Below are 14,409 nucleotides of genomic sequence, written 5' to 3' on the forward strand. Positions count from 1 at the left end.
GAGGGTCTATGCGTAATGCTCATCGTCATGGACGCTTTTTGTACAGCTCGGAAGGAATATTCACCAGACAGGGCGTATAGGTACATTGCTAGTTACAATGTATCGACTCGAGAACTCAGCGACAACATTAACGGGTGTTTGAAATACTTTTACATTGTTATTCTGGATGAGGATGCCCTACCGAGCAGGAGGTAAAACATTTTTCTACAGGATGGTACCCTAGCTAGGACTTGAAACTTGAGGAAAATAGTTATCTACATGATTCAAAGATGCTTTGGTTGGTATCTGCCTATAGACTGAACGCTTGTCAGGTCCTAGGGCGGGGAGATTGACAAGGCAGAAGGTTTAAGGACAAGGACAGAATAAATGGTAAGACAAATGATAATATTGGCTTCATAATGATTCTACCTCGTACTTTTGCATGCATATCTCCAAATATCAACAGTTTAATAATTTAAGGATTTCGTTCCAATATCCCCAACTCTATAGACTACTGTTTAAATAGGTCACGCTACCAATTTGGTGCCTTTTGTGAAGTATAACTTCTTCCCAAAAAATACTTTGCTCAACTTCATAAAAAAACACGTTTTCCTATCTTATGAGGTATTTTTTTATACTACAGTATGTGCCTATTAAGTACCAACTAAAGTAACAGGGTTGACCTCAGTCTTGATTTCATCTAAAATCAAACATAAATCCCCTTGTGACGAGGGATTGGAAGCATGTCGTGTGCAACAGGGAGTGGCAATTGAATGCAAGCTTCACAAAGAACATTTTATTGTTAAAACATTCCAGCATGTCTATCTATGAGTAACTGGGTTGACATATTATACCTGACCCCGGGGCCATGCACAGACCTTTTGGAGGGCAGGTGCTGAAACTGTAAAAAGGGCACCAAAAAAAAAAAGTATATATTCGACAACTGTGGTCACAGACTTGTTGAGCAATTATGACTTGTATTATTTAGTTACATAAAAACAATAGATGGCATCTTAATGCTTAATTAAATAACACATATTTAATGTAGATTTAATGAGGACTTGGGGGCAATGGATTCAGAACAACAGTGACAAAAACTGTACATTTTATTTTACCCAAAACAAAAGGGCACTTTAGAGACTGGAAGGGAAAAGGGGCATGTGCTCTGTACAGGTAGAGCCCTATCTGTGCACGTGCCTGCTCCACCTGCTCAGTTTTCCACCACAAAACACCAGAAAATGGCAAAAAAAAGAGTAGAACCAGCTCACCTGCTTTTACACTATGATTTGACTATTAGTTCTCAATGTTTGTTTAAAAAGGAATAGTTTCACCATATTAATATGAGAGTTCAGTTCACGTAACACAGTTGACCTTAAAATAAGGGACACATGTAAATGAATCACTAATTACATGAAATAAATAATAATCTTCAGAAATTACTTTTTCAAAGCAGGAGCATAACTTGGGTTTTACAATGATGGTACAAACTTGAAGAAATGTTGGGGTTAAGTGGGTCACAGAGGGTGCACAGAGGGACATGTCAAAATGCTGAATTTCGGCACTTTAGCAAGTCTGATTTATTGATTTATCCATGTGGTCTATATTAATAGGGCACTTCATTTAATATAACAGGCTTTTAAAATTCAATATTGGTGCACAACTTCTACTTAAAATATCAAAGGGATGCAAAGGAACTCTTTTGGTGAAACGACCCAAATACTACTTTATGAAAACTTAGTGAGGGCTTTTAGTCTTTTGCTTATGCCTAGCTGACTAAACTCAACTCCACGATTTACGATGGAGTTGAGCGGTGACTATTGTGGGCGGACTTGACCTCCGACATCACATAAAGTGAAGTTTCTATCAAAAACGACTGATTTCAGCACCCTGATTACAGCACCCTGATTTCAGCTCCCTGATTTCAGCACCCTGATTTCTGTGTATTCTTTGGATGCTGAAATCAGTCGTTTTAATGTGACGTCAGAGGTCAAGTTCGCCCATAATAGCCGCTGCTCAACTCCATCGTAAATCGCGTAGTTGAGTTTTTAACCTTTATTTAACTAGGCAAGTCAGTTAAAACCTCTTAAAGATCGGACCCTTTTTTTTCTCCAAATTTCGCCTTAAATGACATAGCCTAATCAAACTGCCTGTAGCTCAGGACCTGAAGCAAGGATGTGTATATTCTTGATACCATTTGAAAGGAAACACTTTGAAGTTTATGGAAATGTGAAATGAATGTAGGAGTATATAACACATTAGATCTGGTAAAAGATAATACAAAGAGAGAAAAAAGAAGAAAATATATATATATATATTTTTTTTTTCATCATTTTTTAAATGCAAGAGAAAGGCCATTATCTGACTAAGGACTCTAGGCGCAATTAAAATGTTGGCCACTAGATGGCAGCAGTGTATGTGCAAAGTTTTGGACTGATCCAATGAACCATTGCATTTCTGTTTAAACTGTTGTATCAAGTCTGCCCAAATGTGCCTAATTGGTCAATATTTACATTTTCAAGTACATAACTGTGCACTCTCAAACAATAGCATGGTATGTTTTCACTGTAATAGCTACTGTAAATTGGACAGTGCAGTTAGATTAACAATCATTTAAGCTTTCTGCCCATATAAGATATGTCTACGTCTTGGGACATTTTCTTGTTACTTACAACATCATGCTAATAACATTAGCGCAACCGTCCCAAGGGTGGGACACCGATCTGTAGAGATGTTTATTAAGTACAAATTATTATTTACATTGACGGCCTACCCTGGCCAAACCCAGACGACACTGGGCCAATTGTGCGTCGCCCTATGGGACTCCCAATCACGGCCGGTTGTGATACAGACTGGAATTTAACCAGAGTCTGTAGTGACGCCTCAAGCACTGAGGTGCAGTGCCTTAGACCCGCTGCGCCACTCGGGAGTTTAATCGTCTAGATTATGATAAGGAAACAATGAGTGATCGATGGTCTTCAGACCTGACAAACAAACAAAATTGTTATGTGTACTTGGCAATGCTTTCATATTATGATGATAATAAATATCATTCTGTGCATAGTGCACACGTGTCAATGGGGGTTGTTATTTCTATGTAGCAGCTATAGTGCCACTGCCAGCCAGCAATTACATAACACGGTTGGAGGAGGTACTTTACACAGAGCCTGTCTAGCCACAGATGATCTTATCAAGTTACTCCTCCCTCATCCGCGTGCAGGTCCTAGGGTGTTTACTCATAGGCTACGCCACGTTACAGCGGCTTATAGCAAACATGTGAGCCCTTACTCAGCGCTGCTTACTCCAATTACTCGCTATTCAAGTCAAGCTGGATGGGCATTGTGGTGATGTAGGTTTGTATATCCTTTAAAAAAAATGTGGCGACAGCAAATAGCTTAAACCATTAGGAAGTAAGGAAATGGTGTCCCATGTTTCTCCCCACATTCGTGATCCATAAACTGATGGAACTGTAAGATGTAGGCTAATGAAAAAGTTATATTTGATGTCCTTAATCAATCAATCTCTTGGGGACATTATTCTATCGTGTTGGTATTCCAGCATAAATATCTATTCTGATACCCTCGGGTTGAGCTTTAATAGTGATAAGCTGGGGATCATTTAGTTAACAGGTCTGTTATATAAAGTGGAGCTCGTGTCATGTATGTGCTGGTGAAGCCTGTAATGTTGAAATGCGTAGCTTTTTTTTTTAGCAATAAAGAAGCATTTTTTTGTCCTCCCCAAGAGTGTCTGAATATCTCTTGTGCATCCAGTTTGTTCCTCAATTCATATGCCTCTTTTGGACTATGAGGTAACAACCATATACTTTTCTCCTTTGTACACACTAGCCATCCATGCCCAAATCACAGTAGGGATATATGAAAGCATCTTTACTCTACTGAGTTATAGCTGAACCAGCCAAGTAGCCCAGCATTAGTCATCAAATTGATCAGGAGGACACCTGGTTCCATTGCGGTGTACATGTTTCTCACTGCTCTCCTCCCTGAAGGTCCGTGATGCCAAAGGAGCAGGCACATTTTGGGGAGCGGCCCGAGCGCGTACCCCAGGGCACCTCTAAGAATGCCAAGGATAAGAGTAACAGTGCCACTCTGCGGGCATCCCAGTGTGGCACTCACAGAGACCAGGAGGGTAGGAGAATGGGCATGAACGGGAGGATGTCACAGTCTGACTCGGAGAAGGACTCAGAGAAAGACTCGGGATACTCTGGTGAGTAACTCTCTACTTTTGGCCACAAGAGATATTCTCTTTTTGTCCCCCAGCAAACATTGGCACCATGTGGCCCAGGGTTGGGGTCAATTTGAATTGGCCCATAGAGATGTATAGAGATCATTAAATGGAAATAACAAATTTTGCATGGACACTGCCATTGAGGGCTTCCGCCATTTTAAAGTAGTCAACTGTGTGGGGATTCCTATGAGTTGGCAGCCATTAGCCAATTATCAGAGTATTGCCTTCTTTAAATTGGGTTGAGTATGGTTTGTAAATGGCTTTAAGCTATATAACTGCCATCTAGTGGCCACAAAAAAGTTATGACACAAGATTTACTGCAGGTGGCGGTAAGCCACCATTATTAGCACTTTTTCAAACATCAAAAGAATACAAAAATTGACTGCTTTAAAATGGAGATAGCCTCAATGGCGCTGCCCATGATGTTACAGACACAATGTTGTGTTCTCTACACATCTCTATGAATTGGCCACACCCCACAGGAAGCAAAATTTGAATTGAAGGAAGTAGAATTTAATTCAAAGCATTTCAAACCAATTCAACTGAGACGTAAAACATGAAAGTCTCATTCATTTGACACATCTTTTATTAAAATGATATGCCACCAATTCATGCAAAGAATATTATAACTCAGATGTCAAACAGTGTTTTCTTTGTAATGAGATGTTATATTGTTCCCTTCCATACTGCAGTGTTTGACTATTGCATTATGGGAATGTATACTGCTCAAAAAAATAAAGGGAACACTTAAACAACACAATGTAACTCCAAGTCAATCACACTTCTGTGAAATCAAACTGTCCACTTAGGAAGCAACGCTGATTGACAATAAATTTCACATGCTGTTGTGCAAATGGAATAGACAACAGGTGGAAATTATAGGCAATTAGCAAGACACCCCCAATAAAGGAGTGGTTCTGCAGGTGGTAACCACAGACCACTTCTCAGTTCCTATGCTTCCTGGCTGATGTTTTGGTCACTTTTGAATGCTGGCGGTGCTTTCACTCTAGTGGTAGCATGAGACGGAGTCTACAACCCACACAAGTGGCTCAGGTAGTGCAGCTCATCCAGGATGGCACATCAATGCGAGCTGTGGCAAGAAGGTTTGCTGTGTCTGTCAGCGTAGTGTCCAGAGCATGGAGGCGCTACCAGGAGACAGGCCAGTACATCAGGAGACGTGAAGGAGGCCGTAGGAGGGCAAAAACCCAGCAGCAGGACCGCTACCTCCGCCTTTGTGCAAGGAGGAGCAGGAGGAGCACTGCCAGAGTCCTGCAAAATGACCTCGAGCAGGCCACAAATGTGCATGTGTCTGCTCAAACGGTCAGAAACAGACTCCACGAGGGTGGTATGAGGGTCCGACGTCCACAGGTGGGGGTTGTGCTTACAGTCCAACACCGTGCAGGACGTTTGGCATTTGCCAGAGAACACCAAGATTGGCAAATTTGCCACTGGCGTCCTGTGCTCTTCACAGATGAAAGCAGGTTCACACTGAGCACATGTGACAGACGTGACAGTCTGGAGACACCGTGGAGAACGTTCTGCTGCCTGCAACATCCTCCAGCATGACCGGTTTGGCGGTGGGTCAGTCATGGTGTGGGGTGGCATTTCTTTGGGGGGCCGCACAGCCCTCCATGTGCTCGCCAGAGGTAGCCTGAATGCCATTAGGTACCGAGATGAGATCCTCAGACCCCTTGTGAGACCATATGCTGGTGCGGTTGGCCCTGGGTTCCTCCTAATGCAAGACAATGCTAGACCTCATGTGGCTGGAGTGTGTCAGCAGTTCCTGCAAGAGGAAGGCATTGATGCTATGGACTGGCCCGCCCGTTCCCCAGACCTGAATCCAATTGAGCACATCTGGGACATCATGTCTCGCTCCATCCACCAACGCCACGTTGCACCACAGACTGTCCAGGAGTTGGCGGATGCTTTAGTCCAGGTCTGGGAGGAGATCTCTCAGGAGACCATCTGCCACCTCATCAGGAGCATGCCCAGGTGTTGTAGGGAGGTCATACAGGCACGTGGAGGCCACACACACTACTGAGCCTCATTTTGACTTGTTTTAAGGACATTACATCAAAGTTGGATCAGCCTGTAGTGTGGTATTCCACTTTAATTTTGAGTGTGACTCCAAATCCAGACCTCCATGGGTTGATGAATTGGATTTCCATTGATTATTTTTGTGTGATTTTGTTGTCAGCACATTCAACTATGTAAAGAAAAAAGTATTTAATAAGATTATTTCATTCATTCAGATCTAGGATGTGTTAATTTAGTGTTCCCTTTATTTTTTTGAGCAGTGTATTTTAGTTGTTTTTTTTAACATTAAGGGAATTATTATAGACAACCCACAACATAATCTTAACATATTTACAGACCACTGTAATTATTTAAAATCGTTTTAGGAGAATGAGTTGTAAAAATGAAATATTTCAACCTTATGCTACATGGTATTGGTAACCATACATTATGTCAAAAATAAACATTACTATGGTGCTGTGTAGAATAAGTAAGACATTTGAATTTCATTGAATTAAATTATACTTCCTTTTAATTAAATTAAATTCAAATTCTGCTTCCTGTAGGGTGTGGCCAATTAATATAAAAAAATGTAATCAGAATCAAAGAGCAATTCGAAACTCAATTAAGAATTATCTCCAACCCTGATGTGGGTCCAATGCAGGCTCAAATATTGATCCCATGTAGCATGGCCATATTGGGCCGATGTGACTTTGTTCATCAGCGTTACATTGGCCCTAATGCCCTCACTTTGTGTGAGCAGCCCATATCTGCTGAGGGTAGCCCTCACTTTGCCTGCAATAAGCGCACCCTTTCGATCAACTGCCATTATTGGGCTCATTTGTGTACCAATATGAGATCATGGTCTTGGCCCTACAAAAAAAAACAGTTTACTACCAGGAAATGGAATCATTAAAAAGTTGGGACCAGCTGGGTTTGCGTACAGCACGTACTAAGGGAAAGGGGAAACCTAGTGAGTTGCACAACTGAATGCATTCAACCCGAAACGTCTTCCACATTTAACCCTACCGCTCTGAATCAGAGGAGTCATACTGGTATCATACATTCACCCAGCTACGTTAAGATGAATTGCACCAACTAAGTCGCTCTGGATAGGAGCGTCTGTTAAATAACTCATGTATATAGTGGCTGTGTCAACAGGATGAATCTCCTCCCTCTTTCGTTTCTCTCCCTTTATCTCTTACTCTTTCTCTATTTCTTTCTTCTTACCGTTATCTCCCTTTTCTCTCTCTCTCTCTCTCTCTCTCTCTCTCTCTCTCTCTCTCTCTCTCACCCCCTTCCACCCCTCTTCCTCTTCCCCAGAGACTGGTTCGGACTCAGTGCAGAATGATCTGGATGACCAGCGTAGCAGCGTAAGTGAGGCCTACCGAGCCCACAGCAGTAGCAGCTCCCTGGGCCACAACTTGCCCCCATTTGAGGAGCAAAATCCCATCTACGTCATCAAGAACCTGCTGGTTAAACCGGTGAGACACTTTGGTTGGCATTGTAGAATACCATAATGTTTGGTTAGAGGTTGCATTGTCTTGAGGTTACCCTCGGGACAATAATTTGTTAAAAGCATCCTTTCCTCATCCTCTTCCTGCTCCTGTTTGTTTAATCTGATCTGTCAATGTAACCACCTCCCCATGTCTTCTCTGTCACAATACACCCCTGGTTATAACCTCCTGATGGTATAGTCTGGACCAGAGCAACTACTGCACAGAACCCTGGCATGGGGGGGAGGATGGGACAGTCTGTCTGGTTCCAAGGCCCCCACCCAGCTCCTACTCATCCAAAAACCAGGGGTACCCTCCCCCGTCCCTGCCCCCAACAATCTGCTCGATCCACAGGGCCAGTCCAAGAAAGGGGGAAGTAGAAGCAACAAGAACCATAACAGCAAGAACTCGTACCTCCCCATCCTCAACTCCTACCCCCGCATTGCTCCCCACCCGAGCAAGGAAGGCTCAGAGCAGAGCAGAGAGGGTGCAGGGGATGTGAAGGAGAGAAGCATAGAGGGCCAGAGCCGGAGCAAGAGGGTGTGTACGGAGGACAAGAGAGAAGTAGTGTCCACCACCACTCATCTTCGACCACAGCAGCACCAACTCCACCAGCGAGAGAGCAGAACCCAATCCCATTACAAAGTCAGCAGCAGCCGAAGCTCCTCCTCCCACCTCCCTCACCATTCCATGGGTGGCCCTGCCTCCTCCAGCCAGCAGGGATCTCACTACTGCCACCAACATGCCAAACCCAGCCCCTCTCTCTCCCACTCCAACGGTGTTGGCTCCCCATCCGTCATCAGCTCCCATACATCCTCCTCCACCTCGTCCCCCTCATCCTCCGCCGACAGCTGGGCCCCAGAAACCTCAGTAGACCTGTCCGACTGCTTGTCTGACTGCTCATTGGTGCGTCAGCGGCGCTTCCTCAACACAGCAGAGATCCTGAGCCAGTCGGGCCTGCTGGCCATCACGCTGCGCACCAAGGAGCTTCTGCGCCAGAATGCCGCCACCGAGAAAGAGCTGACCCAGCTCCGCCAGCACGCCCAGCTACTCTGCTTGGCGGCCCAGACCGGCCAAGAGGCCACCCAGCAAGGACCTAACGAAGGTCCCAGCCCCATGGACAAGCTGCTCCAAGCCATGTCCCAGTCGGGACGCTACCCGAGCCTCGACTGGACCTACTTTAATGCCAACGGCCACAACTGTCCCGAGAAAGGAGACGAGGCTGAGAAAGACAGCAGGGACAGTAATAACAATGACAAGCACAGCCCGTCTCAGAACCCGTTGGCGGCGGCGCCCCTGGGTAACCATGACGATGGCACGTCACCTCCGTCGCCACTTTTCGCCCTGTCTCCTGACCCAGAGGACTGTCCCGATGTTCTTGCCAGCCTGCTCTCCATCTCTCCATCTCCCCCTCCCCAAGGGCAGGGCCGGAGACATGTGGGCAGCGCTAAGCCCCTGTGTGACCTCACCATGCCCCCGGATAGCTCCACCCACCGGGCCTATTTACTCTAGCTCTTATGGGGAGGGGCTTCCATGGGGGACGTTTTGACGGAGGAGCATGTGCCACTGTAGGGGGAGAAGCTAAGGAGAGAGGGGAATGCACTGAACTGTGCGAAACTGTGAATACCCGATCTTAACTGTATTACATCTGATGGATGTATTTTTTTATATATATATATATTTTTTTTTTGCTGTTGACTCTACTACCACACTTAAATAATTATCACAATATTGTTTATTTTATTGATCTAATTAGCCAGGCTATTTCATTAATGAGAACATACAAATATGCTTCTTAGGGGACGTTGTAAACAAACAAGAGGGTCCATGAATGGATTATCTAATTCAGTACATTAAATTCCAGCACATCATTAAATGTATGGAATATAATTATTCTGCTAGGGCCCTTTTTAAACATAGAAAGGTTCCCTCGGCTGTAGTTTGCTTAAAACCCTTGGTAAAACGATAACAGCACACTAGGATACTAGGTGCGGACAGGCTTTTCAATATAATGGGAAAATGAGCACAGACCATCTCATTATTCTTTTGCTCAGACTTTCAGATGCTCCTTGACCGCTTCAGTGGCGCTGACAGTGTGGATGGGGACTTTGACCTCCACCGACCGTAGGGGTAGTCTCCAATGAACCCCATCATGCCATGGTCAGTGCTACTGTGCACTCGGGTCATTTTGAGGGTTAAAGCCATTCTCAGAATAAAGAATGGCCTGCATGTAGCCTAGTATATTGCAGCTTTGAAGTGCTTTATATATTGTGGACCATGTTCTCTCTTTGTTCAGTCATATTATCAGTCAGCACTTGTTGTAGAAAGTTTGGGATGTGCATATTTTGCACACTTCATTGAATCCAAGGACATGGGAAGAGATTCTCTGGTGTAACATGAGACTAGAGTCAGATATCATGGAGACCGACACTACTAGAAGCACATTGGTCATAATAGCTGATTGAATTGTAGTTAGACTATACAGTTTTCAGACTATTTTGATGTGCATGGCACTGGGATATCACTGGCTATTTCTGTATAATTTGGTATGCTTTTTGGTCCTATTTGTAAGTGTGTCACCTAAATTGCAGTGTGATTGGATTATGGTATTGTGAGTATGGGCACGGACATTTAATATATGTTTGTCTGCAGCTTTATGGTGGATTAAAGGGGCAATCTGCATTTCAAACAACAACAACATTTTTGGGGGGCTAAAGAAATGTAACCACTCTGAAATTAATAGACATAGCTATGGATGCAAGGACCAAACATCGTTGAGATCAACATTATAGTTTTAACCATGTTTTGAGGCTATAAGTGTTTTTTCTTTTTACAATTATATTGTTTACAAAAATATTATAAAAAGGTTATTTTCAGTTCAGATGGGATACTACAGTTGAAGTTCATGAGGCATTTACACTGTGTACAAAACATTAAGATCAACTACCTAATATTGAGTTGCACTTTCATCTGAATTCACCTGGTCAGTCGGTCATGGAAAGAGCAGGTGTCTATAATGTTTTGTACACTCAGTGTATAAGTTATATTCGTCAAGAATCAATAGCATCATTCATTGGAAAGTCAAATGTATGTAGCAATCGCAGCTTGTACAGTTGTGAAATTTGACTGATTCTATGAAAACACAACTATAGGACTTCAGTTATTGTAGATAAAATTAGAAGTGAATTTGAAGATTATATAAAATGTATACAATTGTGTCAAACCAAGTGTTGTTCCCTCCCCTGCTTCAGGCGCCTGAACACATAGGCATTAAGATGATGTAATAAAGCGCTCCAATTCATTCAATAAATACAAATTACTTCAAGTTAATTTATTTGGAGGTCTGTGTTGTGGTTTAATGTGGGTGATATGATGTTTCCATCGTTGCTTAACTATTTACATAATCAGAATTACGTAAATGACATGGAAAAGCCACTGAGTACCTCTGACCGACACAAACACAGCCATGAATAAAAGACAGGCAATGTAACAAATGTAATCACAGCCATGAATAAAAGACAGGCACTATAACAAATGTAGTAATCACAGCCATGAATAAAAGTTAGTCACCAAAACAGTAATCAATAAGCTGGAACATGTGGATCCCTCTTTGGACCTCTGGCCCAGGGGCTATTATCTACAGAACTTTAGTACATCAGATGTGTCAACATCAAAGTGTTCTAGAACGGAACCCCCAGTCAGGGTGAAGGTGACAGCATCTTGTTTTGTGTCTGTAGTTTGTTTCTCAGGAGGACCACCCTGGATAAACTTCACATACTGTAGATGGTGAACCTGGAACTGCCCAGAGATAATGCAGGGATAATGAAGACAATGAAGAAACAGTCAGACTGACAGCTGATCATTAACTGGAGGGACACATGTTGCAAGGCCCAAACAGCCGTCTTGTTCTTAGATGTCTGAGGCATTGACCTGCTCACTGTCTTAGTCTACCTGGTTTCTCCAGTGAGGCTTCTCAAGCCAACATGAGTGTCTGGAGTACGCCTGAGGTCATGGACTCCTCTGTGTCTGGAGTACGCCTGAGGTCATGGACTCCTTGAACTGCTGATATGAGGAGTGGACTGGGAGACGGAGGATGAGAGTGCAAGTGTTGGCCTCTAGGTACAGCGTGGAGAACACCCGTCTCTCCCCCCCGAGTGTGCAGGAACTCCATGGTGGGCTGTGTGGGGAAGCCCAGTGTGGAGATGTCCCCTCGGCCAGACACGAAGACCAGAAGCTTCTTGACGGTCAGACTCACATCCCTGAAGAGGACACAAACACAGACAATATGACCTAGGATGAATCTTGAGAGGCTGATGTGCTTCTCCTCACATAATCCCGTGTTGCTCAGTTGGTAGAGCATGGTGTTTGCAACGCCAGGGTTGTGGGTTCGATTCCCACGGGGGGCCAGTACGGAAGAAAAAAAAAAAGGTATGAAATGTATGCATTCACTACTGTAAGTTGCTCTGGATAAGAGCGTCTGCTAAAATGACTAAAATGTAAAATGTATAATGCATTTCTATTCATATATAAAAACATTCTCTCCTTGATTGGTTCTTGAGCTCCTCTATTAGGCCTGCTTCCAGGACCCAGATTAAGCCTTGTCCTGGACTAAGAAACATCCCTTAAACATGATGATGAATCAGTTGCATTGAAGATTGATGACATTTTCCTTACACTCCACCCCAATAAGCCAGTCCCTCCAGTAGCCATACGTTATGTTCTCAGCTATTCTCTCATCACTACCGGGGGCTGAGAAGTTCACGAGGAAGAGCGTGAGGAGGTCTATTGCATGAGAGAGGTCTGGCTAGGAGCATCTGCTTGAATACAGCAGGATGCCTCCAGCAAGCCCAGAGTAGCCAGTCCTTCTTTCATTTGGTTTAAGCACAACAAAAAGGACAACACAGAGTGAGAGATGTGCACAAGAGACTCAGCTCATAAAAGTAATTACTGTAATTGGTCTGCTGGGCCAAAAGTGACTAGGCCCAACTCAGCAGTTATTGTACAAAACATACTTACTGGTCCACATGACAACCAAACCTCCAAATAGCCCCTTGCAGCAAACCACACGTCTTCCCTTTCCTCCCATGTCTGGACAGGGCTGAGGACCCCCAGCGGACGCAGAATTGAAGACTTCCTCCGTGACCTCACTCGCAGCCTCCAGGGTTGTGGCCGCCTTGAGCTGTGGGTCGAATGACATGATGAGGAGATATCACAATGCAAATCAAAGCCCCAGGCCTGTATTCACAAAGCATCTCAGAGTAGGAGTGCTGATTTTTTTTATTTTTATTTATTTCACCTTTATTTAACCAGGTAGGCAAGTTGAGAACAAGTTCTCATTTACAATTGCGACCTGGCCAAGATAAAGCAAAGCAGTTCGACAACATACAAAAACACAGAGTTACACATGGAGTAAAACAACATACAATCAATGATGCAGTAGAATAAAAAAAAAAAAATAATAATAATAATAAAAAAATAAGACTATATACAATGTGAGCAAATGATGTGAGATAAGGGAGGTAAAGGCAAAAAAATGCCATGGTGGCAAAGTAAATAAAGTATAGCAAGAAAAACACTGGAATGGTAGATTTGTAGTTTGAAGAAAGTTCAAAGATAAAATATAAATAATATGGTGCAAAGGAGCAAAATAAATAAAATAAATAAATACAGTAGGGGAAGAAGGTAGTAGTTTGGGCTAAATTATAGATGGGCTATGTACAGGTGCAGTGATCTGTAAGCTGCTCTGACAGCTGGTGCTTAAAGCTAGTGAGGGAGATAAGTGTTTCCAGTTTCAGAGATTTTTGTAGTTCGTTCCAGTCATTGGCAGCAGAGAACTGGAAGGAGAGACGACCAAAGGAGGAGTTGGCTTTAGGGGTGACCAGAGAGATATACCTGCTGGAGCGCGTGCTACAGGTGGGTGCTGCTATGGTGACCAGTGAGCGGAGATAAGGGGGAACTTTACCTAGCAGAGTCTTGTAGATGACCTGGAGCCAATGTGTTTGGCGACGATTATGAAGCGAAGGCCAGCCGACGAGAGCGTACAGGTCGCAGTGGTGGGTAGTATATGGGGCTTTGGTGACAAAACGGATGGCATTGTGATAGACTGCATCCAGCTTGTTGAGTAGGGTATTGGAAGCTATTTTGTAAATGACATCGCCGAAGTCGAGGATTGGTAGGATGGTCAGTTTTACGAGGGTATGTTTGGCAGCATGAGTGAAGGATGCTTTGTTGCGAAATAAGAAGCCAATTCGAGATTTCACTTTGGATTGGAGATGATTGATGTGAGTCTGGAAGGAGAGTTTACAGTCTAACCAGACACCTAGGTATTTGTAGTTGTCCACAAATTCTAAGTTAGAACCGTCCAGAGAAGTGATGCTGGACAGGCGGGCAGGTGCAGGCAGCGATCGGTTGAAGAGCATGCATGTAGTTCTAGGGTCAGTTTCCCATTTTAGATCATAATGAATAAGAGTATACAGGTAAATGCCAAAATAAAGGAAACACTTGAGTAAATGAGGAATAAAAAGTAGATTGAGAGCAGGTGCTTCCAGAGTTAATTAAGCAATTAACATCCCATCATGGTTAGGGTCATGTATAACAATGCTGGGCAGGCCATTATCTTTGCTACGATGGCTTTGCCCCCATAGGATGACAATGCCCCATCCATAAGGCACGAATG

The 14,409-nt window shown here is 43.6% G+C and overlaps 2 protein-coding genes across 10 annotated transcripts in view; one reads left to right on the top strand and one right to left on the bottom strand.

The window, feature by feature from the left end:
- LOC106563768 (uncharacterized) lies at window positions 1-11,067 on the top strand. Of its 2 annotated transcripts, XM_014129614.3 has the most exons (5): window positions 54-191; window positions 296-369; window positions 3,983-4,200; window positions 7,561-7,721; window positions 7,935-11,067. In XM_014129614.3, exons 3-5 carry the CDS (start codon window positions 3,990-3,992, stop codon window positions 9,243-9,245), a joined length of 1,683 nt encoding a protein of 560 aa, XP_013985089.2. In that variant the 5' UTR covers window positions 54-191; window positions 296-369; window positions 3,983-3,989; the 3' UTR covers window positions 9,246-11,067. The 2 variants fall into 2 exon arrangements, with proteins under 2 accessions (XP_013985088.2, XP_013985089.2); XM_014129613.3 differs by lacking the exon at window positions 296-369 and having other exon boundaries at window positions 1-191.
- The window catches only part of LOC106563769 (uncharacterized), a 4,741-nt gene continuing 1,381 nt past the window's right edge, over window positions 11,050-14,409 (bottom strand). For 5 of the 8 annotated variants that reach the window (XR_014379480.1, XR_001319314.3, XR_014379479.1 and 2 more), the window contains 2 exons: window positions 12,750-12,912; window positions 11,050-11,992 (listed from right to left, as the gene is read on the bottom strand). Coding sequence is in view for 2 of the 8 variants with exons in the window: in XM_014129617.3 (XP_013985092.1) it covers window positions 11,985-11,992; window positions 12,750-12,912 (171 nt within the window). In the remaining 6 variants the exon portion in view is untranslated. Of the gene's footprint in view, window positions 12,599-12,749; window positions 12,913-14,409 lie in introns of all 8 variants that reach the window. The other 3 variants (XR_006757697.2, XM_014129615.3, XR_014379477.1) reach the window with 2 other exon arrangements.

Source organism: Salmo salar, chromosome 11 (assembly GCF_965601325.2).
Source record: "Salmo salar chromosome 11, fSalSal1, whole genome shotgun sequence".
NCBI lineage: Eukaryota > Metazoa > Chordata > Actinopteri > Salmoniformes > Salmonidae > Salmo > Salmo salar.